We start from the raw sequence: 25,889 nt of genomic DNA, 5'->3' as shown, positions 1-25,889 counted from the left end.
TATATATATATACACACACACACACACAAAGAAAAACAAGTAGATAGAATAGAAAAAATTTAAAGCTAGTGTTTTTTTTTATAAAAAAGAAGATAAATAGATAAAGTAGAATTAAAATAGCATAGAAAGTGCTAGAGTTAGAGGGTCAAATAAAGATGGAACAGATGTACAATTATGTAAGATTACATAATTAAATGTATGATTAATGGCTCATTATGTGATTAAAATCTGGAAAATCTACAGAATTAATTTAAACAGTAAGATGTTACAATGAGAGCCAGGAGTTCATTATTGAAGTAAATATCCATGACCACATATTACTGTAGTTATGAAAATTCAGTAAACGGCTTAAACTTTTTCAAGGTAATCTTATGATAACAGGTGTTTTATTCATTGCAAACCTTTGCTGAAGAAAAACATGTTTAATACATTTATTTCATAATTGTTGTGCAAAAAAGTAACAAGTATAAAATCTTAAGTCCACTTTTGGCTCTCTTTCAGTATTATTTTAGTATTTATATACTATTATAGTATTTATTGATATTTTAAATTAGTTTTTACTTTTATATTTATATTTTACATTTACATTTTAATTTTAAGTTTTAGAATCTTGTGTGCAGTTGTCTTTTTTTATTGTTTTTTTTTTTTTTTACTTAAGAATTTAAAATTAGTTTAAAATTTAAACTTGTTTTCATCTTATTTCCATTATTTGTCAAGGCAACATTTTAATTTTTTTTAAAGTTTTTCATCTAATATTGACATTTGATATTATTTCAGCTTTTTTATCTAATAATGAAAATATATTTTGTTTGTTTGTTTAATTTTAGTTAACAAAAACAACGTTGCTCCCCTTCTTGCCTTGTGCTTAAAGACATAAAATTGTCACCTACTTTTTGTTTAAAATGACACTGAATTGACTGAACTTTCCAGTTTCAACATTATTTAAATTTAGTAGAATTAATTATATAGATAGATTCATAATTCTAATGTTTCTAATGAGTCCAAGTCTAGCTCTAAATAAAATAAAGGTGCACTGCTCATAAATAAAACATCTGCTCTTTCTCTCCATTTTTTTAAATCTGTAAAGAAAGAGGAGATCACAGTACCACCAGTGTCCATGAGACGCCTGCGGTTTAACCAGTTTGCCTCCATGATCTATGAAGAGGAGCCATACATGACACCCAGAGACTTCCTCCATTCAGTCCTGATGGAGAAGGTGGATCGTAAGTGACATGCCGCCATATGGATGTGCGAACATTCAAAAACAAACAAACATACACTAGGGAGGCAGTATTATGTATAAATTATGATATTGTGCTTGCATTTTTATTCTATTAGACATTTGGGTTACACTTTATTTTAAGGTGTCCTTTTGACAGTGTAATTACACAACTAGGTGATTAATATTAATAAACAACATGTACTTACTATATGGTTAGGGTTTGGTTTAGAGTTAGTTGCATGTAATTATGCATAATGTACTATTATTTCTATAGTAAGTACATGGAACACTGTAAAATAAAGTGTTAGCCACATTTGATTTTATGTAAATATAAACTCCTTATGAGGGCTGTTATCAACGAAATTCTCATAACATGCATCTTATCAAAGCAATCTTACAGCGAGAGACCAGTCAACACAAAGACCCTAAAATGCTGACATGTACGTTCTTCTCACTTACATTCTTATTTATATAAGCATGTTTCTGGTTTGAGTGTGCATCTGAGGGAAAATGGTGTTTATCTGGCAGTAATCACCTCTGCATGTTAGGCCTTGTATTCATAAAGTGGCCGTAATAATGTAATCCAATATCTCTTCAAACACCACTACAGGCATCAAAGCTATTTTTCTGTTGATTTTCAGGAATGCTGCAAAATATTGTTAAGCAATCCTTGATCTTTCTCTTTTACAGGCAAACTACAGAAAAAGATGCTGACTAAAGCAGTAAGTGCAGTTTGTTAGTTCAAATGAATGTTACTCCAAAAAAACAAAGAGACTTGTTCTGAATGAATACTGTTATATGATTGTGTATGATGTGTGATTTTGCTGGAACTCTCAATGGCACAGTCAAAGCTTTGCCTAATATCTGACTGGTCCATGGACAGGATGTGGACGATATGATAAGGGTGGCTTCCAGGGCTGAGGCAGGAAATAACATGTTCAGAGGAATCGGAGACAAAGGTACCAGTATATGTTAAGCAAACACATGCCTCGTGTATGCCAGAGTCCACCTGCCTTAGTAAAGTACCTGTGTTTGTGTGTGCTAACTTCCTCTCATTGAGCAAGTGCCATAATTAAAACTTAATTTTAAAAATGGTATGGTTTATAAAAACATTTCTTTTTACATAATTTAACATTGAATGTTAATTACATTATTAATACATCTCCTGAACCATTGTTTCAGGGCTGATCTCTTACACAGAGTACCTGTTTCTCCTCACTATTCTTACAAGTAAGTATTTCCTAACCTTTTTATATAATTTCATACACAGTGTCCTATCAGTGCCAGTCCAGAATGATAATCAGATGGACACAGGTTTATAGTCTTAGTCATTTGTAGCCATAAATGGACACTAAGCCACTTCATTTCCAGCAGGACTTGTTCTGTACTTAGCAATTTGCATTTTTTTGGTGACATTCCTGAGGTTTGATTCTTTGTCACTGTATCAAAATATGTCTGCACTGTGCTGCACCACTACTGAATCAACAGCATCATGGAAAAATTCATTTTGGTTGAGACTGCAGTCTGAATTGAAATGTGATAATAAAGAGTGACTGGCTACTGTGAAATAATACAAATACTATAATGGTCAATGCATCATTGTGCTCACTGGTTGCATGCAGCATTAAACATACAGCATGAGTATATCTTCTAGTTTGGATTAGAATTTTGACGTTCGACTTGTTTTGTGACATAAAAAAGTGGAATAGAAATCAGAGTATGTCCTTAAAGTTCTCATTCTTTGTCCCAAGAATTCACAGAAGACAAGTAGGAAGAAAATTGACTCACCGTTTAATCACTGTGAAGTTTCAGCACCACAATTTATTGTTCTTTAACTGCTTGAATACAATCAGTGATTGTGGTTGGTGTGTACTGGAATAGATGTGCAAAAAACAAATTCAAACTGTTCAGTAATGTCAGTTTCAGTCCAGTTGTGCATGTTTAGAGCTCTGTTTGTTTTTTATATAAAGTTTTTTGTCACCTAATTTAGTGACAAATGCAAATACATTGCATATTGTACATGTGCATGTTCACTCGGTGCTTGCTATGAAACTGTACCATAACATCCAAATTATACCACAGTAATATTAGTGATATTGACTGACACTGATTTGCAATACACCAAACCATCTCATTAATTTTCTTTATACTGTGTGTGTGGTGGGGTTTCTTTTGCTCACTTGAGGGGTCACCGATTATTCCTGAAAGCCGGTATCCATTGCTTTACTCAGTTTAACTGCACTGTGATTCCAGAACCTCAAACAGGATTTCATATTGCTTTCAAAATGCTTGATATTGATGGCAATGAGCATGTGGACAAGAAGGAATTTCAGAAGGTATGGAATGTTTTTTCACATTGGATTATATGACACCATGTTGCCTTCACAGTCAAACTGATAAGTGCAAATGTTTAAAAAATACTTTGTTGTAAATGTAATTATATGACGAACTATGCAGAACTAAGAAAGTTCTCTTGACTGAATTTTAAACACTCTGGATTGTAAGTATTGTGGTCATTAGGGTCTGTCTGCTTTGTGTTTCTGTTAATGCTGGCATGAGATGAGACCGATGTGCAACAGGTATGTGGGAATGGTTGATGCATGATTGGTGCATGACAGGAGCTTCAGAAAAATGCACAATTTAATTAGAATTTAGTTGGATTTAAATGTTGAGTCTGTTCACATGTATCAGTTTGCCATGTGGTCAAGGGCTAGAAGATTCACTGAAGCTGAAAAAGCTATTTGAATAGACTCATCATTTTCTTTAGAGTGGATGTACATCCTGTACCTTAACACACAAACATATGCATAAACACAAGAGAACGAGTGAATAAGAGTCAGTTTTTTGAATGTGACTTCTTTTACCAGCAGTCTACTGTTCTTTTTTTTTTGAAGCTGAAGAAAATAATTCGACCGAGAAAAGAGCTTCTAAGGCAGGATGGGACAGAGGTGGGTACATGTTGTGTAACTTCAGCAACTTTGTATGTTATTTAGAGATTTAGAATATGTTATTTTTTATATATTTATTAAATTGCTTAGTTGTGTTTAATATCAGAGTTCTGTTGTATTGAATATTTTTGTAGTTGTACTGAATAGCTTTGATTGTTTCTTTACAGCTTTCAAACAGTGTTGATGAGGTCAACACTACACTACAGGTGTTCTTTTTTGGGAAAAATGGCAAGAATAAACTACAATACAAAGATTTCTGCAGGTAAAGTACTGCCCGTGTTTACTTTAATATGTTAGTGTCTGTATAATATAAACCAAAATGTTCTTTATGTGTGCTGCAAAAATAGCATAATTGATAGAATTTCAAAGTAACATTCAAAGTAAACTGGCTCTCTAACTACAACACTATCCTGTGTTTTAACTTTGTTTAGCCTTGAGAGATGTATTGCAAGGATTTTTTGGTTTTGTGTAGGTTTATGGAAGACCTGCAGGCAGAAGTGCAAGAAGTTGAGTTCCTGCGGTTTTCTAACGGGATGAAGACCATGAGGCGGGAGGACTTTGCTGAATGGCTGCTTCATTACACCAATGAAGAGAACAATGAGGCATACTGGGAAAACATGAGAAAGAGGATCCCCACTGGACAGGTAACATCTTTTAAACACTAACACTGATAGTCCTGAATATTATTAGCATTTCTGCTGTTTAACACGAACCGACTTGGATAAAGACTGATCTTGGGTCATTATTTCTAGTTTGAGAGGAATAGATTCTAAATGTAACTAGTAAGTTGCTAAGAAGCCAGTGGCCACTCTTCAGAGATTTCCAGCATATAGATGAAAAATGTGCTCTATGCAGCTCTCCATCAGTCATATTTCTAGAGTAGAGTGGGCAAATCTGATGTCATTCCTGAGTACAAAGCATTTACAGTCCACCTAGAGTTGGACAATTGGTATGTAGAGGACTCTGGAGCCTGCTGAGCTGTTTGCCATCACCTGGCTAAAATGATATCAACTGAAAAGCATGGCTGGTTGCATTATATTGTACATTTAAATTGTAATATAATGTTAAAAGTAAATATTATCTATACTAGCAAAAATGTCATTTGAAATTTTACGTTCATAGCAGCCTGTAACTGAATTATAATTCCTTTCTTATATTTTAAAGTTTCTGACTTGTTATATATATATATGTTTGTCAGAGCATCACCTTCGATGAATTTAAGGAATTCTGTCTCTTTACCAACCATCTGGAGGACTTTGCCTTCTCAGTCAAAATGATTAATGATGCCAACAGGCCAATAGGAATGGGTAAGACTAATCTGGATGCCAGTAGTTATTAACTTTTAATAATGAATAATCGATTGTCCTCAGTGCATTTCTTGACAGGTCAAAATTATATTGATTGAGTAACTGAAATGCATAGCACTCTCCCTCAATTTTTGCTCCATAGCTAAGTTTAAGCGAGCAGTGAAGATAGCGACAGGTCACGACCTTTCAGAGAATGTTCTGGACACAGTTTTTAAGATCTTTGACCTGGACGGGGACAACTGTCTGAGCCATAAGGAGTTCCTCGCTGTGATGAAAGACAGAGTGCTTCGTGGACTACGGGTGAGAAAGCATTTAGCCCTTTAATTGATAATTAATCATTAATTTCCAAAGTTTCATTTAGTTAATTTACAATGTTATACTATTAATCATTTAATAAATATCATTAGTGTTAAAAATATTATTGGTACTTAAATCTGACATATATGCCGATGTCTATGCCAACAACAATGCACATGATGGAGCAATTACAGCCAAATCTTGTGACAGTAGTTATTAATCTTTGTGATTGTGTGTAAGTGGCTCAGTGCAGTAAACGGCAGACTTACTGTAGATTGCACCTGTGTGTTGTATAGGTTCAGCCCCAGCATGGTATTTCTGGTTATTGGAAATGTGTGAAAAGAGAGACACTGCAAGGAGCTCAAGAGGCTCTCCGTGAAACCGGCAGCCCTGTCTGACACAGGAAGAGGTCTGCCTTTGAGTGTGTGGTTGGTCAGATGTGGTGATACTTGCAATTCCATATATGTTTGGGGAGTAATTAATATATGGTACATAATTAATTACAAGCACCAGGGATTGTTAGTTGTACTGTCAGTAAACTTTTCCTTTAAAATGTTTACATGGTCCAAAGAAAATATTGCTTTTGAAGCAATATGGCTGTTGGCCCAAAACATTAAAAAGAAACTATTAATATACAAATTAATTTCATGGTTATGAGCTTTATTGAAAATCTGTGATATGTTTTTCGGCCTTGAATTTGTGAAATGGCCTGTGCACACTTTTTTTGTGTGTGTGTGTTATAGAAAACATGTTTTTAATCATATATAGCCATAACTTTACTTTGGATGTGGTGTTGTTTACATATAATCTGTATGTGAAACTTTGCTGTTATGTAAGTTTGTAACACATTACCCTGTGGATAATATGCATGTAATGCAGATTTTATGAATTATGCAATTATCACCCCAAATTGCTTTTGGGACTGTTTTTTGACTGAGGAAATGATTAGTTCCATTTCTAGTAAGCTCAATGTATTTTTTTTTTATGAGTTTTGTCCTTTTTGAGTTTCACTTGTGAAACTCAAATTGTGACGGTGAAATACAGGTTTCTTTATTTAAATTGTAAGACTCCATGTGGTATTTGTGAGGACAATCTGTTTAATCTGTGGAATTTTTTTTTTTTTTTTTGGGTAGCTGGTGTATTGTATAGGCTACATGTTATTTTCTGGGGCACTTTTCTATATTAAAAATACTACATTTGTAGTGCTAGAAAATGCTAGCATTGCATTAATTTTCCATTAATGAAACAGAAATCATGTGATAAGTGATGACTATCAGTTACTTAAAAATATTACAGGGATTAAATGTAAACTATGCTAAATATATTCGGAACATTAAGTGAACGGTTTCACCATACGTTTGTTGTCTTGTAATCGTAAATAATCTGCAGTGTTGCCTCAGGAAATCGACGTATATGTAAAATGCAATTTATTTCACCTTGTAGCACCTGAAAGTTGCTCTTTATTTAATAACCTCTATATGTAACATTGTGCAATTATGTTTACATGTATAATTGGAGAGGTTAGTTAAAGCACAAATTAGACAAGTGAGTCTGAAACTTGCTGCCGTTGAAAAGCTCTTTTGGAGGATGAGACCCGTGACGTCAGGAGAGCTCTGGCGCTCTGGCTCACAATTGGTCCAGGGATGCTGCGCGAGTGCTCTGTCACCCGAGCAGCCGCTGCCGCGCGCTGGCCAAGACTCGCGCGTCTCAAACAAAATCTTCTCCTTCACACTCCAAAACAAACGGACTGACACCGTCAACAGCAATACAGTATACCCAAACCCCGGCGCCGCTGCCCGGACACCGAAAAAAGGCCAGCGAAACAATGTTGTTTTGAACTGTCTTTTTGTTCTGAAAGTGAATCTTGGTTTGTTTATCTTTTCGTAGTTTGTCAGGCAATGGTCGCGAGGATCATTTTGGAGAGGGCGCTGCGCGTGTGCGTGAGGGCTAAATAAACACACAGAAGTCTCACGTGTCTGGTGCGCGCTAATGAATAGACTTCACTGAATGAATTTTTATATTTAGAGCTTTAATGCGCCTCTTCTCCCAACGGGAAATAGTGGACCGCGAGGCAGAAACGGACGCGCTCAGCGACCTCGCAGCATGGCATTTTTATGACATTTAAAGCGATAAGAAACACTCGGACAGGAGACGCTGGCCGGTTTTTATGTGCTTTCCAACGGTTTTCGGTGCGCTAACGCGGTGTAAACTCCAGCCGGTGACAAAATGATGGCTGGCGGGGCAGTTCAGCAGAACGGGATCTTCTCTACTCCTCAACACTTCGCACAGTCGCCACACATGGACCCGGATCTCTCCGATTCCCGAAAGCGACCCTTGGAAACACCGACTGAGGCGAGCAGCACCAAGCGCTCCAACACCGGGGGTAAGATCGGGCAGCGCTAGGGCCTGCTGCTCCAAATAAGTCATGTCAAACGAGACTCGTGTGTGCTCGAGTCGCGTGTCTAGTCCAGTTTTACGCGTGCTTGTCTAAAATATCTGCTCTTTAACTCTGCGGGGGTTCAAAATGTTGGGTTTGAGAGATTTGTCCATCGAATTATTTCTTTCTTTCTTAGTTTATAAAGTGGCCGTTTTAAGCACCTGTAAAATTAAATGCTACAGCAGCGTTACAGTCAATTCATACTACAATTAAAACGGGTCGCATGTGTCCAGCCTGACCCTGTATGACCCGGTGGGGTGATGTGCAGTGTGGCGGTGGCCGTCCCTCTGGGACTGAAGCTAAATTGAGCAGAAAATGAATGAAAGGGATGAAGCGCACATGCTGCTGTAGTTTAATCCGTATTCATATGCAGTAACAGACTCCAGTGCAAGCAAAAGATTGAATTCCCCTCTATAGCGTCGTGTGGAGCTCTTAATACATATCCACAAGAGCATTAGGGTACGTCTTGGTTTAGAAAAAGTTTCTGGTAATGCAAATCACTTTGTGCTTACAACAAAACCGCTATTCATTTTCTTTATATACTAAGTATTTTAAATGCACGTAGTATATGAAGTATGGTCAGTTTCTAGGCAGGATTTTGTGCCCGGTTCAGATTTTGATCCATAGCCTATATCTTCGGAATGTGGTCTGAGTCATTGCTCTTTAAATAATTGCTGAGAAGGTAACGTGATAAAGTTCTGTTCTAGAGCGCTTTATTTACTGTGTGCGTACGTATTTGGATCTTTTGGATTGGAGCGAAGCGAAAAGTAACGTCGTGTGTAAACATTTCTGTGAGTGTGCTCACGGCGCGGTAGTTCCCGCTGTGGAGCTCCCGGAGTCCCGGTGCAGCTGTCCAGCGACTGCACAGTTTATGTTTTTCATTGTTCAGAACTTATGAGGTGAGCCGAATATGTTAGCCTATATAGGATTGGTTTTTAGGGTTGTATTTAGGCTAATTTTATTCGTTGAGGCCTCGACTTCTAAATCTTTTACAGACAATTGGACTATATAAACAAAATTTATTTTATTAATTAGCAGGTTTACTAATTAGTACTCGCTATTTGTGTAGATAATTTACATGGATATTTTGATTCTGACACTGCAGTATGCTTTGTATAAATTAATTGGTACAATTAACGTTTTTGTTAACATAGAAGTATAGGCTACAAGTAGAAGCAGTAGTATTATGCTAAATAATGTGACAAGTTATATAATAAAAAAAATCATACAAATCCTGTAAAGACTGTATAGTGTCTTAGCTTTTTAGTTTATTATTAGTAAGCATTAGTAAACATGAATAAACCTAAGGCTAGCTGGCTGAAGTCCTATTATGCACTGTAAAAAAATGTGATTAATTGCTGACTTACATCAGTCAAATCAAATCAAATCAATGCAGAGCTTATCCTGCAGTGATACATTAACTGCATTATTAAACTACTTTCAATTTAACCACTACTGATGCAGAAAATCAAGCTTTGAAAACTCATATTTGATTTAGAATTTGAGTAGAAATTACAGAAAAGATTGCGACAATTTAAATGGAGGGAAAGAAAGAGGCTGTTATGATGAACATTTTTACTAGTGTGTATGACAGCTTTTGTCAAAGTATGTCACTGAGCACAGTTTAGAGATTAGTCTTTTATTTAGTCAGTAAGTTATTTCTTTGTTCATTAGCAGTTCAACCATCATTCATTCTGTTCACCTACCGAGCTTTGTTAATTAAGACATAATAACACTAACACAATAATAATAATCCTATCAATGAATGAACCCTTCCCCCTTGCATGACCTTTGGCCTGAAGCGAGCGACGAAGAGGATGGTCATTGATGGAGATCCTCTTTATTCCCTCCCTTTTGTAAACAGTCATTGATTGCTGATGCTAATTTCACCAGTGTGCACACAGTTACTTAGCATATGTGTGTGTGTGTGGTGGGTGGTGGGTTGGTGTGTGGGTGGCCTCTTACCAGTTGCAATTGAAATGGCATGTTAATGTTGCTAATGGAGGTTTTGGCAGAGCTATTTATGTTGGTGTTTTTTGTGTGGTTCCATATTAGATCAAAAGGTGCAAGCGAGAGAGAGCGAAAGCGAGCAAGAGAAGGACACAGGTGCCCTTGCAGTGTGTGGTGACGTGAGTTGACTGTGAATTGGGCAGGTGGTGGAGAAAGGAGGGGCTAGATAGAGAGAAAGAGAGGCTCATGTATTCTAGAATGTCCAGTGGATGTGTTGAACGTGATCGGTTTGCCTGAACAGAAGCATCCATACTTCTGCATGCTGCTTCCGAGACACCCACCAGTGCATGTCAGTATACCTAGTATGGATATGTAGAGAATTTATCAAGCTCAACTGAAAAAAGCTACTATGCAAATGAAGTATGACCCTGGGACGAAGCTCATAGCCCTCCTCCTGCCACGTACGCCTGCACCCGCACACGTTGGTTGGGTATAGCGTCTTTGGATTTATAGGCAGTAATTTAGTTGGCCGGCCCCTTGGCGCTCTGCGGCAGATCCTTTCTGCCATTTTCAAAAATCTCTCTCTCGCTGTGTTTCCAACATGGCCGTCCAAGGAGCCCACCACCTCCCCGCTTTCGCTCTATACCTCCTCTCCGTTCACGCAAGGTCACTCCCTCGCACTTTCTTTCACTTATTCTCTTTCGTTTTCTCTTTCTCTCCCTCCGCAGCCTCCCTCCATCCTACCTTTTCATATTTCACCCAAACGTAAGCGAGGCGCTACGTCTTTTATAGTGCTGCGTCAAAGTGGTGAGGGGGGGGGGCGACGAGAAAGAAAGCCTTGGCGTGTATGTGCGAGCGTGTGTGTGTGCGACGCTGGGGAGGGGTGCGGGGTGATTGGACACGGTAGGTGCCTCTCTGTAGAATGCAGCACAGGGCTGGAGCTCTTGCTGAATATGGATGAGAAGGAAAGCAGAGGGTGATGCAGTAGGAAGATTCCCCCCGTCAGTCCGCCTCTGCCTGAACAATACCAAGCCTCTCCGCTTCAAACACTCACTCACACACATACACACGCGCACACACACACACACACACACACACGGCAATTGCATTGCCATCACACACAATCAGCGAAAGAGAGAGAGGGAAATTGAGGGAGAGAGAGCAAGAGAGAGAGACGGGGGCTGACTGCGGGTATGGAGGGGAGGATGCGCTGACGTTGTCCCCCTCTCGGATACGAACCTGGGGAAAAAGGTTGACTGGCCACATTCCTTGACGGCGGCAGAGCTCCTATGATCAGCCTGCAGTCGGGCATCGCTCACCGGTCCAGCCTCTTGGCGTCCAGGGCTATCTGAACCCCACCTCCAGCACGCTACTGCAGAATGGGTAAGAGATTCTGTCCCCTTTTGTTGACTTGTTGAATGCGCGTGCGGACGAGTTGACCGTTTCACTTTGCGTCTTTCCTTCTTTCGCCCTTTCTTTTCCCGTCCTCCATTGGCGTCTCTTCATTCATTCTGTGAGTAGGAGAGGCTTGCTTGTCCTTGCAATGTGCCTAGGACAGGCCCTCCTTTTCACATGCAGGCTTTTTAACAATACAATCCCTCTTGACCCACTACCTCTGTGTGTTTGCATGACACTCTGTTCACACTCTATGTGCTGTGTATAATCATAGGTTTGAGCCCATAACTGTCTGACTGCGTTAGCGGCTGTGTAAGTATGGCTTACTGGCAAACATCAGCAACAGATTGTATTATTTACTCAGACACTCACTGCTGAAAACCTGTTACACCAGCTTTCCTTACATCATCGCCACAAGCAGGAGCGCATGGGTGAGGAGCGCTCCCAAAGCGCTCGCCATTCTCAAATCACTGCTGTATGAGAATGTGCCCTAGGTTCTCCTTTTAACACCAGGTAAGCAGCAGCCGACCTTCTCGTTGGATCTTTGCGCCTTCAGAATGTCACCTCCAAGTCGTCTTGGAAACAATTGTGAGGCGGCCGCGATGGAAAGAGTGAAGTTTTCGTTCCTCGTCGGCCAAGGTCAAACGGTCCCCACGCCGCCGCTCTGTAAAAAAAGGCTGCCGGAGGTTCGCTTTCCTGCGACGCTGTGGTGCGCTGGTGCGACGTACTTCATTGATTGCAAGAGCTCTAATTGCCCTTTCTCTTTCTTTTCTGCTCTTATAAACTTGCTCCCTCTTTCCTTATCTCCCCTCCGGCTGCACTCTTCAAAAACCTCCATCATGGATTCCTGAGCGTGTGTCCACTGTGTCCTGTCCTCTTCCTCCGTTCGCTGCAAACTGCCCTTATTAAACGGTCCCTCTAACAGTGTCTGCATTCATTCCATTCACACTCGCACCCTCCCCTTTAACAGACCGGTCATTGATAAGATCGGGATCTGCCCAGCTGTGTGTGTTCGTGTTTGCTCGGCTGCAGAGACCATCGTGGACTAGAATCCTATCATTACCTGTCAGTCATGTGTGTGTGTGTGTGTGTGTGTGTGTGTGTAGCAGGGAGCATTGAGTCGGGTGAGGCAATGATGTAATGCATATCCCACTGCGCACCTGGAGCGCTGCAGAGGACAGGTACAGATTGAACTGCTCTGCAAGGCTCCGTCCAGATATCAGTTGTACCCACTAGCCTCTCTCCAGGGCCCTACAAAGGGAGCTAGTGTCCTTGTGTGAGCGTTTGTGTATGACGTAGTCACGATGAAGTATTTGTCGTACGCTGCGCGTGTTTTGTCGAGAAACCCTCAGGTCAGTCCCAGTGCAGAGAATAATAAATCTCTCACCCGCTGATATTTGTACATATTCATTTAACAAATTATTTTCTCTAGAGTGACTGAGCACAGAGCAAAGCCAGTCAGTCAGGGAGAGAGAAAAGAGAGGGATGAACAAAAGAATAGCAATGCTGCAGATAATAGCTTTTAGATCTGTATAACAGAGATGGGAATACAGTTTTTATTCTCCTTTTTCCACAGTTTAATGCATTTCTATAGGAACGTATGGAAACGTGAGTGATTGGGTCGCTCTGTGTTTTTCTCGAATTGTCTTTTCAATTTAAATTCTGCTCGGGTATCTTTCTAACTGTGCATTGCACGTTCAGCTGCGCTTAAGCGAGTTATACTGCGTGTGAGCTTGCTTCTTTCTTTCCTTCTTTTTTTTCTCCTCTTTCTCCCTTGTTTTTTTGTGTTCCTGTTTGACTAGATAATGTATTACAACTGAAGCTAATGTTCGCTTTGATCCTGGTGCCATCTAGTAACTGGCCCTCCCTCTCTTGGCTTGATTGTATATGCCTGGGCTGACAATTATGTTTCTCTGGATTTCCCCGATTTTCTGGTATTAATGGGATTGTCTGGATAATACGATTGATCACGTATTGACCAGACTGGCCTTCCGATTGTGAGAGTGTGTGCTGCATTTCTGGAGGAACTGCACACGTCGCTCACTACAGAAAGATTCACGCCAGCATTAGTGTACAGGTGAAAGCGGTGAATTATACGGCATGTAGTGGTCTTTGGTGTTATTTAGAATGTATCAAACGTTCCCACAGGAGAGTCAATCAGAGTTGCTTAGAGACCATAATATTTTCACCTTCTTCCTGCTGCCCCTCCCATCTCCTCTTCTCCTCATCTGTCCCCTCCCCTCCTTGTCGCTGTTTTCCTCCAACACTCTTTTCCTTTCGGTCGAATATTCCTTTCTTCCTTCCTAACAAATCGTTCTCATCCCAGCTTCTACTTCTATATTTTTCTCATCCTTTGCATGATTTCCATTTATTATTGGTGTGTTTGCGCTTATCCTGCAGTCTCTCTCTCTCTCTCCTTGTATCTCTGATTCTCTCTCCTCCTCTCTGCAGTGGTAAAGGGTCAGCTGCTGGAGATTGGGGGCATTTGAGTCTGCGAAACCCATCTTATGTCTTGGATTTACTACAGTCTCTGAAAGACACTGTTATAGTACACAAACAAAATGTACTTTTGTACCTACTTCCATTTTGTCATATAATACACTAATGTACTGAAAATAAGAAATGCCGTCTTAGCTGCAAATCAAATTAAAACAGTTATTGATTCGTTTTAGCTATGCCACCAGTAACATTTAGAGGGGTATATCAGGTATTCAACCTGACTTGAGCGGTATGATGTCACTGGGATGTCATGATGGAATATATTTGCATGTTTAGTGGTGAGGGAGTTTGACGACTCTCATGTAAAAAAAATATTTTTGAAGTGTTGTAATCACCTTCTGGTTCTTCCCTTGATTTAGCAATGGACTCTGGGCCGTATGTTGTGTTTAGGATGTGTAATATTGTGGTTGGAGAGGGAAGCCTTGTCCCCCCCGGGAACCTCTGAGTGACTTATGCGCTGTTGGCTGGGTTCTTCAGGACAAATCTGAGGATTTAGCATCCATATGCTCCTGCCTGAACAGCCTTCCAGGCAATTACCCACAAGCCCACGACCTCAGTATGGTGCAGCGCTAGAGACTGCCTACACACCACCCGCCACACACTCTCACTTAAACCTCAACTTCTGACTGTGACACTGAACCTCCATGCTGAGCATCTGAGCGGATTGTCGGCTGGCTGACCATTTGTGTGTGTGAGAGAGAGAGATGGCGAAGAAGATAGTGAAGGACACAAAACACAGAGATAGTTTGGTTAAATTTAGACCTCTACCAACCCAAAGCAGGTCACTTTATCTCTGCATGGGGAAAAAGTGGGACAGAGGCAGAATCAGTAGGAACTCATCAGGGAGAGAAAGAGAGTGAGAAAAAGCGAAGAAAGAAATATAGAGAAATGAAAAAGGCAAGTGAACCAAAGAACCAGACGGTACTTTTCATGTTTAGTTTGTATATTGTTTCAAAAGGAGGAGCCGTAGTGAGGTAATGATGGTGCACTCATAATGGCCTCTGGTTGGCTTTAGGTTTTCAAACTGTTACATAATCTTACTACAGTTTTACAGAAATGTGTAACACATCCCAAAAATCCTCCGAATTAAACATGACTACAGATTGCATAAAAACAAAAAGGAATATTCAATTGTATTTAAATGGTTGTACTTTATTTTGTACGTGCAATGTACTTACCTAAGAAATGAATGGGTAATATAAGGTAACTACATGGGTTAAGATTAGGATTAGTGGTAAATTCAGGGTTAGTACGTAGTTATTACCCAGTTATTGTAATCACTATAATAAGTACATGTGGAACAGCACTGTAAAATAAATGTATAATTATTAACTGTAATATACAGTGAATGTACACCTCAGATCTTTCTTATTTCTAAAAAAAAATATTAGAATTGAGATGCTTTTATCTCTAACTTTGTGTTTGTTTTTTTTGTGTGCATATGCAGAGGAGGGTGAATATTTCCTGAAGGTGTTGATTCCCAGCTATGCTGCTGGTTCAATCATCGGTAAAGGGGGGCAAACCATCGTCCAGCTTCAGAAAGAGACTGGAGCCACCATCAAACTGTCCAAATCTAAAGACTTCTACCCAGGTATGAATCAAATCTTCTATCTGGCTTAAATAATGATGAACATTACTTATTTCAGAGCTTAGCACATATTGTTTTTTGTTTGTTTTAATTGAAACAGTTCACTTTACCTCATCTATTTATAATTTATGTTATTAGATCTGTGTTATAAATCCTCACAGTTAAATCATTTTATTTACTGTGCAACAGATGGCGGAGTTAATGGTGCCATGCATAAATCTCTTTCACACTAAACACTCTTGAAAAAAAGATAATTCAAAGTATCAGTAACAATTTTGCACTGGATTTTTAGAGATAAAAAAAATGTTTGAGGTTCTTTTGTGGCATCAATCTGTAACAATATTTTTGGTCATAACTGGAGTCTTTATTTTTAGGAATGAAGGATGAGTTTTACATCTGCATTTTTTTATGCAATCTTCAATCCCACTGATAAACTTTTTTTTAACACCAGTAGATTTTTGCCAGCTGAAAATCTAGAATACTAGAAAACAGCAAGCTTGTACGTTTTCTGAATATTATGCAGAAGGTCTGACGGAGAGCTACACCGTGGTAGATTAATGTGAATGAGGCCGTTTACAGATGTTGGCCTGTTTGTGTCATTGACTATAGTATCTTTTCCACCATGTACCATTAAGAAGCTGCTTTATGTTGTAGCGTGAAAAATAAAATCGGCAGAGAATGACAGTGGAAAATGTGCCCATAGGGAGAGAAAATATGTGAGAAAGAGAGAGAGAAAGTGTGTGTGTGTGTTGCAGCTGTGAAGCGTACAGCTGAATATTGTAAGCATAATTTGTCTGTGAATAGTTATGTTTTCATTCATTAAACACACCCGTTACAACTAAAACTGTCCTGAGACCACCTGTTCTGCCTTTCACCCTTACTTACCCTACTAACACATACAAACACACATTCTCGTTTGTCTTCTCATTTGCTTGTGCAGTTTTATTGTCCTGCAAATTCACCTTTCATCATTCCACCATTTTAAAAATATTTTACAGATTTCAATTAAACTGAACATTTATTTTCAGTGCGTTTATCGTTAGAGCACAACGTCATAGTAGCACACAAAGTAATATATAGTACAACCAGGGTTGTGCACTATTCAGAATTGAGAATACCTTCGAGTTCCGTTTGAATTCCTGAATTTGAAATGAATCCTAAATTTGAATTGAGGTGCAATTCAGCAAACAGGATGCAAAATTGCAATTTTAATTTCAATTGATTTTAAATCAACTTCTTTACAAGAAAATCCATACTACTAATATAACTCTTATAAATCTGATAAAAAAGCAAAGTTTGCATGTTGCCTTGACAAAGCTTTTTTCTTTTCAGCTGAATTTTTTATTTTTTATTTGTTACAATTTATTTTATGATCTCTTTTACCTGCGAGGAACTTCTTAAATAAAAATAATCATTAATAAATTCCTCTTCCTTTCATTTCAATTCAAATTCAACTTCTTGTGTGCTGTGACCAGTTTAATTACATTCAAATTCCAACTCATAAATTGAAAGGAAGTTAATTCTTTGATTCTGAATTTTGCCTTTGTACAACAAGCAGTGCTGCTCTGGCACAAACACCAGCACATCCTCAATCATTCAGGTCTCTGACAAAATAGCAGCTACTCTTCCAGACCTCATTTATCTTATGAGACATTGAAAGGGGAACATTTAAACTCTCTCTTGCTCGCAAGAGAGCTATAAAAAGAATTCACCTACAGCTGAGCAATTTTACTCCAGTCAGCGTGTGTTTTACCACACACACACACACACTAGCCTGTCACACATGTAAATTATAATTCAGTCTTTTCCTAAAACTCATTTAACTGCAGACTTTTACCACAAAGCACACCTCCTGAACAAGAGAAGGACTGAAATTAGCACACACACACACACACACACACACACACACTCTTCTGCGTACTTTATTGGAGTATGTTTTATTCGTAAGCCTTTGACATCTTGAAGAGCAAATGTTGAAACTGGGGAAGAATTTGTTGCTTCAATGTGTGTGCTTCAATTAATTGTAGACTTTGCTGGTCATGGTAAAATAGGTCCAGCCAAGCATGGGTTTTTAGGGTTCTCACAGTTACAGCAGTATTCCAGACAGGTCAAGCACTTCAGGACAGTGATATGCGAAAGATTAGTAGATAGTGTGTGTGTGTGTGTGTGTGTGTGTGTGTGTGTGTGTGTGTGTTTGTGTCCTGGACATTTATTTGGCGTGTCCCATGGGAGGGATGTGGATAGAGAGGACAGGTTCCAAATTCAATGCATTCAGAATGAATTACATCATGCAGCCATAAGTTCATAATTTTTTTCCCCTGTGTTACAACAGCCCTTTTCATTCTTTCTAATAGATGGATTTATACAGAAAGGAAAAATAGCTTCTTTGAAAATGTAATGTGTGTTTGCATGACCTTAAATATATAGCTCAAACAATAGAGCATGGTGCTTACAGCTCCAAGGTCATGGGTTCAGCTTCCAGGAAATTCATGAAATGATAAAATGTACACCTTGAATACAGCTTTGTTAAGTTGCAAGTTGCTTTGGATAGAAGTGTCTGCCATATTCAGAAATGTAATTGATAATAAGAGAAATGCTCACCAAATCAGCATATTAGAATGATTTCTGAAGGATCGTGTGACACTGAAGACTGGAGTAATGGCTCCTGAAAATGTAAAATGTAACAGTTTTAACAATTTAAAATGTAACAATTTAAAGTATATTCAAATAGAAAACAGTTGTTTTAAATTGTAAATTGTTATAATTTTACTCTATTTTTCATCAAATAAATGCAGCCTTGGTGAGCATAAGAGACTTCTTTCAAAAACATTGGAAAATCATACAGACCCCAAACTTTGTTTGTAGGTAGTGTAATATGCATACAGTATATGCTGATACATTATACATAATTTCATTTGATGTGTTTACATATTTGACATTTTGAAATTTTGCATGCAAACTCTATATGCTAACATTGTTTTTTTTCTTTTGTGTGTGTTTGGTCAGGTACGACAGAGCGTGTTTGTTTGATTCAAGGTACGGTGGAAGCTCTGAATGGCGTTCATAACTTCATCGCTGAAAAAGTTCGTGAGATGCCTCAGAGCAGTCAGAAGACCGAACCAGTCAGCATTCTCCAGCCACAGACTACTGTTAATCCTGACCGTGTTAAACAGGTTAGTTTGTGAGGTTGATCTACCACACCAAATCCAAACAGTTGTACAAGTTTTTAGTTATTAAATGTATGATGTAGAGTTAATCATATTAGACTTTGCAGTTTAAGAATTAAACATGCAAATTAGTTATTCCCCTAAACCACAGCTTAGTTCATAGTATCTGTAATATTTTGATTAGTTAGCTTACAGAATGACAGCATAGCCAGTGAGTACATTTACATGAATATAATTGAGTATTGAGTATAATTAAGTTTTGCATAGTCAAGCTACAGTTTTCATCTGTACATGAGCGTTTAAATGACATTTTAGAAAGGTGAATTATTGCTTTAGTCTTACTGAAATCAATTTCTAAAGTGCATGTAAATGTACTTACTGTCAGCTATCTGACAGTGATAAGCAACCCTGAAGACAGGCAAATATACCAGCCCAGAGGAGGCAGAGGGCAGGGCAGGCTGGTGGTTGTTCCCAAGGGAAAGTGTGGCTGAGAGGGACAGCAAAGTGTGAGAGCAGTGGGTTATTTTTACCTGCTTGATCCTTGCAGAATGAGAAACAGAGAGGGAGTGAGAGAGAGCAGCTGCAATGTAAGACCGGGGATCAACAAATGGCTGATATAAGCACTGACTTAAGAGCCAGACCTTACACAGACACACACGCACACACACTATTACACACACACACTCTTAAACATATACGAGCATACAGGGTTTCATATTGTAAACTATGAAATATATAACAACCATTTTTTACTGTATGATTGTGGACAGAAAACAAACATCTACATAACCAGCACAGACGCACTTAAGCTTATTGCAGTATCTATTTTTGGGGTTGTGTGCAGTCTCATGCATGTAATTCTGTTCCTCAATCAAAGTGACACTCCCCCTCCTCCACAGGCTAAACTGATCGTGCCCAACAGCACAGCAGGACTCATCATCGGTAAGGGTGGGGCAACAGTTAAGGCTGTGATGGAGCAGTCAGGAGCCTGGGTACAGCTTTCTCAGAAGCCTGAGGGCATCAATCTGCAGGAGCGTGTCGTGACAGTGAGTGGGGAGCCAGAGCAAAACCGCAAGGCCGTGGAGATCATTGTTCAGAAGATTCAGGAGGACCCACAGAGCAGCAGCTGTCTCAATATCAGTTACTCCAACATCACAGGCCCTGTGGCCAACTCCAACCCAACCGGATCCCCCTTTGCCAACTCTACAGAGGTGTTACCCAACGCCGCAGCGGCAGCTACAGCCTCCACGCTCCTTGGCCAGGTGGGTCTCGCGGGCATGGGTGGGTTCCCTGCCGCCATGTCAAGTCTTTCCGGTAATGATCTGCTTACCATTACATCTGCTCTGAACACTCTGGCCAGTTATGGCTACAATACCAATACACTGGGGCTTGGCCTCAACCCAGCCGCTGCATCTGGGGTGCTCGCTGCCGTTGCGGCTAGCGCCAATCCAGCGGCTGCAGCAGCCGCCAATCTGCTTGCTACATACGCCAGCGAGGCCTCTGGAGGGGGCGGTCACCATGTCGCACCTAGCTTAGGGGGCTTCTCACTGGGCTCCCTAGCGGCCGCCACAGGGGCGTCTAACGGTTACCTGAATCCCTCATCCCCGCTGGTGGCATCATCTCTACTGGGCACAGAGAAGCTAGCAGAAGGTGGGAAGGAAGTGGTGGAGATCGCTGTTCCAGAGAACTTGGTCGGTGCCATCTTGGGAAAAGGCGGCAAGACTCTCGTGGAGTATCAGGAGCTGACAGGTGCGCGAATTCAGATCTCCAAAAAGGGAGAGTTCATTCCAGGCACACGCAATCGCAAGGTGACCATTACAGGGTCGCCGGCAGCAACGCAGGCCGCCCAGTATCTCATCAGCCAGCGAATCACATACGAGCAAGGCGTCCGTGCCACCAACCCTCAGAAGGTGGGCTAGGGATGGACAGGAGTGGGGAGGGGAACGACGAAAGCGAAGGAAACCAGAGAGAATGAAGAGGTGACTGAATGAATGAAATCGAGGGAGAAAGGGATGGGTTGGAGCGATGTCCAAATATTTAAACACAAAATACGGACGATTACAAAACAAATGAAAAAAGATCTGATGGAACTGTGGATAGATAATCTGTTTGGGGAGAAATGTGATATTTTGTGACTGAAATTCTGCTGTATTTTTAAAGTTGTGTTACGTTGTCTAGGTCCGAGTATCGTGCCCTCGGGCACTCAGAGGAGGAGGAGATCAAACCTCACTTCCTCTCTCTTAGCCAGGTTCTTTTGGATTCTGTGTTAAATTTTTGGCTTCCATTGCAGAACCCTCACAGTTTAGTTCATACCTAATCCACACCCTGAGCAAGGAGATTGAAGTTTGAAGCAGTCCCCCTTTTGATATCAGTAAATTCAGTCTCCGCAACTGTAGTGTAGGCCTGAAATGAAAAGGAAGATACCTATGAACCATTTCCATAGGTACTCTTGGTTTCCCCCCTTATTGTTTTCAACTGAGACTTAATCTCAAACACCTGCTGAAAGATTTCAGTCTGCATTACATTACTAATATCTCTGTGACTCTCCATTATGGTCAGTTCACAATCAGTCTCTTTTAGATTTACTCAAACCTGTGATTCCAGGTTGACCTGAATGTAAAAGTACTTCCTGATATTGTTGTTTTTTTTAAATATGTAAATAGAGTATCAAATTGAGATGCTGTTGAAAGTAGATAACTAACCTTCAGCCACAGACAGACAGAGACCGACATCATACGTCAAAGTTTAGATACTCAGCATTAGAGAACTGGAATGTAATACACATATATACAAGTGCAGTTTAGTCACAGGATCCCACTTTGGTGCTATAAGAAAACACATTTGAAGAGATTTTGTTGTCGTATCTACTGATTTTAGTATTTATGGGAGAGTTTCTCTGAGCCCTCATGAATTATTGGGGGCATTTTGCGATTTACTCACGAGACTGAGAGCGAGTGGATATTCAAAAGATCCCGCCAGAGCAGAGACACAACAGTAGGATCTTAAAAGCTGTCTGTTTTGTCTCATTGACTTTTAACTCTCACTACAGAAAACCTTTGGACACTCTACCAAGGAATTGAAGTCCTTAGAATCCTGAACTTGAAAAATAATTGGACCTGTTTAGACAAATGTACCTCTTAACTCCTCCTCTTCCTCTGAATGGAGGAGCCAGGCAATGTCTGTGCCTGTTTTGTTTGAAAGGAGCTCAGGTTGTCATACCTCATGTTTGTGAAGAAGGAGAAAGATTTCCAGTTTGTATGCAGTGCAGCAAAGTCTTGGGTGCATTACAGATGCCACCTCGTTCACGTCGCAGTTAATCCCTGTTTGCGTCAGACTGGCAGCAGAGGTGCGGTTGAGGTAGTGAACGAGAGACTAAAACGACACAGCTTTTGTAACCTGTCTGAAGTCATTCGAAGGCCGGAGGATGCTACTGTAACGACTGTCGACCTTCAGCCTTCTTCAGTAAAGCGGTACCGCTGCAAGGCAGGCTAACTGATCATAATTCTGCTTCCTTTGAGAAACCAAACTGCAGGCCGTAGCGTCAGACGCACAGCTCCGTTTGCCCAACGTTCTAAAGCATTGCCGGAGAGTTTCACGAGCCCTCCACCTTTTCCACTGATCAACTGGTCATCAGTTTCACAGACTGCTGGTGATAGTTACTCATTAGTTAATTCCACAGTTGTACACTGCATCAAAACATTTGCTGCTAACAGCATTTCCGGTCTTGCCAGCAATTGGCTCTTGCATGGAGAGTAAGCAGGAGCTCCCGTACAGGGCGAGTGATCGTCTCTGAACCACACTGTGAATCCAGCGGCCTGACGCCATCGCAACTTTGGAATGTACTGTACATATTTCACACCATCGAGAGCGCGTCCACTGAGACACGGCATGACGGAATAAAGCAATGGAACCGAGCGAGCACAAGAACACGGGCCACAAGGCTCCGCTGTAGGAACGTCTACCTGTAGTTTACCTTGCTCTTTCGCAAGACCAGAGGTCGCCGAGGGTCCGATCCCCCGCCCCCCCAGGCGCCCAGGCCTGTCATTAATTAGCAGATCTCCATTTGAACCCTGGACTTCTATATATAACAACACAGCCCAATCTACTGCTGACCTACATACACACTCTTAAAGGCATTCATCATCTCCCTCCAACTACCAGCCCTCTAATCTACTCGCTAGAGAGGAAGCGGAAACGTAGAAAAAGGAGGGAAGAGAGAGAGAGACAGAGAGAGAGAGGGCGAGAGAGTAACCTATTTATATCCATTACATAATTGTGAGGAATATTAACATTTCCACATCTCTCATGATTGCTGTTTAAATACTGTTCAACATACCATTTAACATGCCATACGCTTAATGTACTCCCGAACTATTTACTATGTTTCAGTACCAGCCGTGAGACATCAGGTTCTCCGAGTATAAATTATTGTTCAATACTGTTTGGAGATCAAACTGTGTACCTGATTTCAGAAGCACAAGCACTTGGTGCAGCAATATGAGGGTAATATGATTACAGAAAAGGAGGTGTCATTTATATTTAGAGAAAAACAGCTTGTTGACACTCATGACATTAGGATTAATTCTGTCTCTCACTCTCTCTGTGTTGTCCCTCTTTCTTTGCACTAACTCTTTTTCTTCCCTCATGTCTTGCTCACTTTTCCAGCTTTCTGTTGTCTCTCCTTTCCACTTTCGCTTTCTTCCCCTCCAGGCTGCCGGTCGCCACGGATGTGTTGTGTGTGTGTGTGTGTGTGTGTTTATTGCAAGGGGTGTGTGTCTCCACAGGGGCCGATGGGTATTCTGCCCTGTCGTGAACACCGTACCTCTGGATTAATACGCCACATAGTCTAACATTAATACATGCGATCAGATTCTCGTGCTCTCTGCCTGATTGATTCAGTATTCTACCTTAAACTAGCTAGAACAGGGAATCTGTGCTCTGAGAGAACGTAGAGGTTTGTAAACCCAAGAACTCTGGGTAAGAAAAAAAAACAAACAAACAAACAAAAAAAAACAATAACCTAAGGGAGATGGATGTGAAAGCCACCTCAAACTCAACGATGACGTCACTGTCGTTTGTGCTCCGTGTTCTCTCTCCTCTCTCTGAGAACTATCGAAGATCATTTCTGCATTTTTCCTTCGTTTTTTTAAAAATGAAACTGTGGAATCCGTCGCGTCTCATGTTCTTTGTGTATTTTGGTGTAGTTCCTCTAGTTTGTGGTCTAAATGCAGTCTTGCGCTGTTGGTTTCAGTGTGTGATTATCCGTTATACTCGTGTGGATGATGAAAGTGCCAATCAAGCCTGGTTAAGATTAGCTTTGCGATTTGTTTGTGCATTAGAGTTGCTCTCTTTGGAGTGCTGGTGTCCATATCTACGTCATTGATAATTTTAGATCGACTTAAAATGTAAAGAACTATTGGAAGCAATATTGTAGCATGTTGTCAAGTTTTGTGTTTTGTTATGTCTGTTGTATGAGCCTTTGGATTTACTACAAATTTTGAATGAATAGGTTTACATGTACTTTTTTGTAATACCGTAAGTTTAAAAAAATAAAAAATGCTGCTATTTGATAAGTGAAATATACAGAAATATTTTAGTTGAGGAAAAAAAAAACGTCTGGTCTGTTGATTAGGATTGTGCTCGTTTTTCGACAGGGGTATAAACGAGGTGTAGACGCAGTAATAATAGTCAACCTGTGCCAAACTAGACCTTCACAGCTTCTCGACATGTAGGTGTGTGATGAAACATTAGATATCGATAACTTATTTAGAAGCATTGAACAAGTGCCAATCAATCAATATCTTTTAGTTCCAATGAAAAGATAATCAGCGAAGGGAAAACAAAAATACATGGTGCAATGTTAGCATTGTTTTGACCCCATAGTTGCATAGACTAAGAGAAGAATTGTTTTATGCATCCATATGGTTTTAATACACTCAGTAGAGGCATCCTGTGCATTCGTTTGACCTGTGGCTTCCGCACTGCTTTTAAGTCATATTGTCTCTGTAGGTCGGCATGGAGTAGGCATACACATGTTATACGCATTCATAACACAGCCATTTATGAAAGTGTGTTTTGTGGATTTAGGTGTTATCTTTTTGCACGTCTCTATTGCATGATATCCAAGTGAATTATTGAGGGGTGGGAAATCAAAACAGACAAACGTGAAAAAAATGAAAAATAAACGTCTTGCGTCGCTCCGAGACACACTTCTGCATGTGTCGCGAACGGAGTGCTTTTTCTTTCTACCACTTCATTTGTGTTTCTCTGGTTTGTACCGCTTCTGTTTTTCTCGGTCAGATGGGTGTGGTCTTCTAAAGGCCAGTACACATAGGCTTAAGAACTGCAGCGTAACCATTGGAACTGGAGTCAATCAGGAATTCATGAAATCGAGAGGATTCCAGTTTCCGACGGCAGAATGTGTACGTACGTGTGAGACTCCATCTCTCAGCCTCTACTTTCAGGGGGAAATACCCATGCATGGAACGTCATTTGAGTTCAGTTTTTTGGCTACGGTCGTGTTTATTCACATGAGGAGTTGCGCTCATTGGTTTCAGACTTCTCTAGTTTCTCAGCTTGATTCTCCTAACCCCACATGTAATTTATGAATGTATTTACATTTGCATAAACTGAAACAAAATGTTATTTCAATGTTAAATGTCTTTTAGGTGTGATGTTTACGGCGGAGGTTGTAAAGTTCATGTAGCTCGATCATATCTGTCAGTAGTGTTAGGAAGGCCCAGAGCCACATTAGCACCCAAATTCATTTCTCTCTCTTCCTGTCTGCTGATGCATCAAATGCACTTTACTGAGCATTAGGTCCCATCACAAACACACACAGTGTAACCTTCTACTGGATGCAAAACTGAACCAAGCAACCTGTTTTTAACATGGAAAACTTTGACAGATATATTGTTGTTTTTCCTGTTGTTGTGTTTTTATTCTTTTCCTTCTTTGGTGTTTGTAAATGAGTTGTAATTTTTTAAGGGTGTTTATTTTTGTATTTCTGTTCATTTTGGGGAGGAGAGGTCAGAAGGAGAGTGTGTGAAATCTGTCCTGCATTCCACTGTCTCTCCTAC

General features: G+C 40.1%; 2 protein-coding genes across 4 annotated transcripts in view; both read left to right on the top strand.

Moving 5' to 3' along the window:
• The window catches only part of LOC107700905 (calcium uptake protein 2, mitochondrial-like), a 7,988-nt gene extending 1,155 nt beyond the window's left edge, over nucleotides 1-6,833 (top strand). The window contains exons 2-13 of one of the 2 annotated variants that reach the window (XM_016502745.1): nucleotides 1,088-1,223; nucleotides 1,612-1,662; nucleotides 1,913-1,944; nucleotides 2,106-2,181; nucleotides 2,405-2,452; nucleotides 3,476-3,558; nucleotides 4,117-4,170; nucleotides 4,338-4,432; nucleotides 4,643-4,814; nucleotides 5,369-5,477; nucleotides 5,620-5,777; nucleotides 6,071-6,833. In XM_016502745.1, coding sequence (XP_016358231.1) covers nucleotides 1,088-1,223; nucleotides 1,612-1,662; nucleotides 1,913-1,944; nucleotides 2,106-2,181; nucleotides 2,405-2,452; nucleotides 3,476-3,558; nucleotides 4,117-4,170; nucleotides 4,338-4,432; nucleotides 4,643-4,814; nucleotides 5,369-5,477; nucleotides 5,620-5,777; nucleotides 6,071-6,172 — 1,116 coding nt within the window. In that variant the 3' untranslated portion in view covers nucleotides 6,173-6,833. The remainder of the gene's footprint in view (nucleotides 1-1,087; nucleotides 1,224-1,611; nucleotides 1,663-1,912; nucleotides 1,945-2,105; nucleotides 2,182-2,404; nucleotides 2,453-3,475; nucleotides 3,559-4,116; nucleotides 4,171-4,337; nucleotides 4,433-4,642; nucleotides 4,815-5,368; nucleotides 5,478-5,619; nucleotides 5,778-6,070) is intronic. The other variant, XM_016502746.1, reaches the window with a different exon arrangement.
• A 612-nt stretch (nucleotides 6,834-7,445) lies between these two features.
• LOC107700904 (RNA-binding protein Nova-1-like) lies at nucleotides 7,446-22,904 on the top strand. 2 transcript variants are annotated; one of them, XM_016502742.1, is made up of 4 exons: nucleotides 7,446-8,157; nucleotides 15,503-15,646; nucleotides 18,650-18,816; nucleotides 19,710-22,904. In XM_016502742.1, the coding sequence occupies exons 1-4, from the start codon at nucleotides 8,001-8,003 to the stop codon at nucleotides 20,727-20,729; spliced, it is 1,488 nt and encodes a 495-aa protein (XP_016358228.1). In that variant the 5' UTR covers nucleotides 7,446-8,000; the 3' UTR covers nucleotides 20,730-22,904. The 2 variants fall into 2 exon arrangements, with proteins under 2 accessions (XP_016358228.1, XP_016358230.1); XM_016502744.1 differs by lacking the exon at nucleotides 7,446-8,157 and adding an exon at nucleotides 11,054-11,544.
• The last annotated feature ends 2,985 nt before the right edge of the window (nucleotides 22,905-25,889 follow it).

This window comes from Sinocyclocheilus anshuiensis, unplaced genomic scaffold (genome assembly GCF_001515605.1).
Source record: "Sinocyclocheilus anshuiensis isolate Anshui unplaced genomic scaffold, SAMN03320099.WGS_v1.1 scaffold438, whole genome shotgun sequence".
Taxonomy (NCBI): Eukaryota; Metazoa; Chordata; class Actinopteri; order Cypriniformes; family Cyprinidae; genus Sinocyclocheilus; species Sinocyclocheilus anshuiensis.
Note: the sequence above shows the minus strand (reverse complement) of the source record. Positions and strands in the feature narration are given on the sequence as shown.